Raw genomic sequence first — 1,697 nt, 5'->3', positions numbered from 1 at the left:
GGTCAGAGCACTATTGCAGTTAATTTTGAATCTTCAATTCTGTTCCAAAACATTGAGTTTACATGGATCCCAGATCCAAACCAAACACATTTTTTATATATGTTTGTGCTTTAAAGGTTAGTTCTAAGGCTTAAGTTACTCTTCAGGCATCCTTATCTGCAATCACAGCAACACCAGATTCAAACTAGGTATTTTTCAAATAGAAATATAGAAAGTGGCTCAACAACTGGCATTTCCAACATTAAAAGTACGCTAAAGGGTGCCTGAAGGGTAGCTAAAGCCGTATATGACAAGTAGAATCAGAGAATATTATGTGAATGCGTTTGATTTGGATCTGGAGCCCAGTTAAACTTATTGTTTTTGTAAAGGAATCAAAATTAAATTCCTATGGTGCACTGATTACACTTTTGTGCTCTTCTAGATACAGAGCCCTACTCAATCCATTCCTATCTAATCAAAAAACGAGACGCATGTAAGGCAAGGGTAAAAAAGTCCGTGATGTTCTTTGGATTAATCAAGGTGTTTAGGATGGCAGTGATGATTCCGTAACGCAATGCTCCAAATTGATAATCACGCAACTAAAGTACCAAAATCGGACTCTGAAAGTCCGTTTGATTTTGATAGAGGCCGAAACTACCAATGGATTTTATAACAGTGAGGAATCACTACCGTTGGGCAAACACGCTGCCATATCTAATTACAGGCCTACATCTGGCTGCCGTTCCGATGAAAAACACCAATTTGATCCAGTTGGCAGCCTTTGAACATTTTGATCATACAGTAGAAGCGTTCAAAAATCAATTTTGTGATCGGATAGCTGCCTGAAGTTACTTTAAACATGACATTTTAGTGCTTCGACGCTGCGAACATGAGGCAAGTGTCTGTGCAAGATGATGTATTTGGAATCCAGCGATCCAGGGCTACAATCTCTGACACCATGGTTTTTGAATAGGCACATTCAAAAGTGACGAGTTGCAAGTAATGTCGAAACCAAATTGATGCCTCAAATCTACCTATTCGAATTACAGCCATGGAACGCACCAGATCAATGCCTTCACAAAATAAGATACGTTGACTAAGTATCCTCATTTCAAGACAGTAAAGATATTTTCCATCACTCAAAGGACAGCAATACTAGAGGGGACCAAAGTTGAGCTGAAACTAAATGATTCCTCAAATCTTTGACAGCCTATTTCTCAGCCCTTTGGTCTTTTTCAAATCTTTCAATGGTTTGGACGGCTTAGTCTTAGCCATCCAAGCCCAATTATGTCAATAGATTACTGCTTTGCGCTTTTATATACTCAATTTTGAAAGAAAAAAACAGGGAAACGAATAGACAGCACTTTCTCTCGGGCCAAAAATATGGAGTAAGTTTGATGTTCACTTCATTCTCCATTATTTGATCGTTGCAGACTCAACAGCGCTATCAAATATGACGATCAGAGCTTTCAAAATCTGGAAAACAGCTACACCGTTTTGGAATCCTGAGACTCAGGGCTACAACTCGTATGAGTATAATTTTTCGATGAGGGTACTCCCAAAGGACGAGTTGCAAGCAATGTCGAAACCAAATTGATGCCTCAAGTCCACCTATTCGAATTACAGCCATGGAACGCCCCAGATCAACGCCTTCACAAAATAAGACACGTTGACCAGGTGCTCCTCATTTCAAGACTGTAAAGACATTTTCCATCACT

At 39.4% G+C, this 1,697-nt stretch overlaps 1 protein-coding gene across 1 annotated transcript in view; it reads left to right on the top strand.

Annotated features, from left to right (window-relative positions):
* Positions 1-1,488, top strand: part of LOC131891287 (meiosis regulator and mRNA stability factor 1-like) — a 24,388-nt gene extending 22,900 nt beyond the window's left edge. The window contains exon 8 of the mRNA XM_059240814.1: positions 1,413-1,488. Within this exon, the coding sequence (XP_059096797.1) occupies positions 1,413-1,488 (76 nt within the window). The remainder of the gene's footprint in view (positions 1-1,412) is intronic.
* Positions 1,489-1,697: the final 209 nt, after the last annotated feature.

The sequence above is a fragment of the Tigriopus californicus genome, chromosome 12, assembly GCF_007210705.1.
Source record: "Tigriopus californicus strain San Diego chromosome 12, Tcal_SD_v2.1, whole genome shotgun sequence".
Taxonomy (NCBI): Eukaryota; Metazoa; Arthropoda; class Copepoda; order Harpacticoida; family Harpacticidae; genus Tigriopus; species Tigriopus californicus.
The sequence above is the reverse complement of the archived record's forward strand: the minus strand, read 5'-3'. Positions and strand labels throughout refer to the sequence as shown.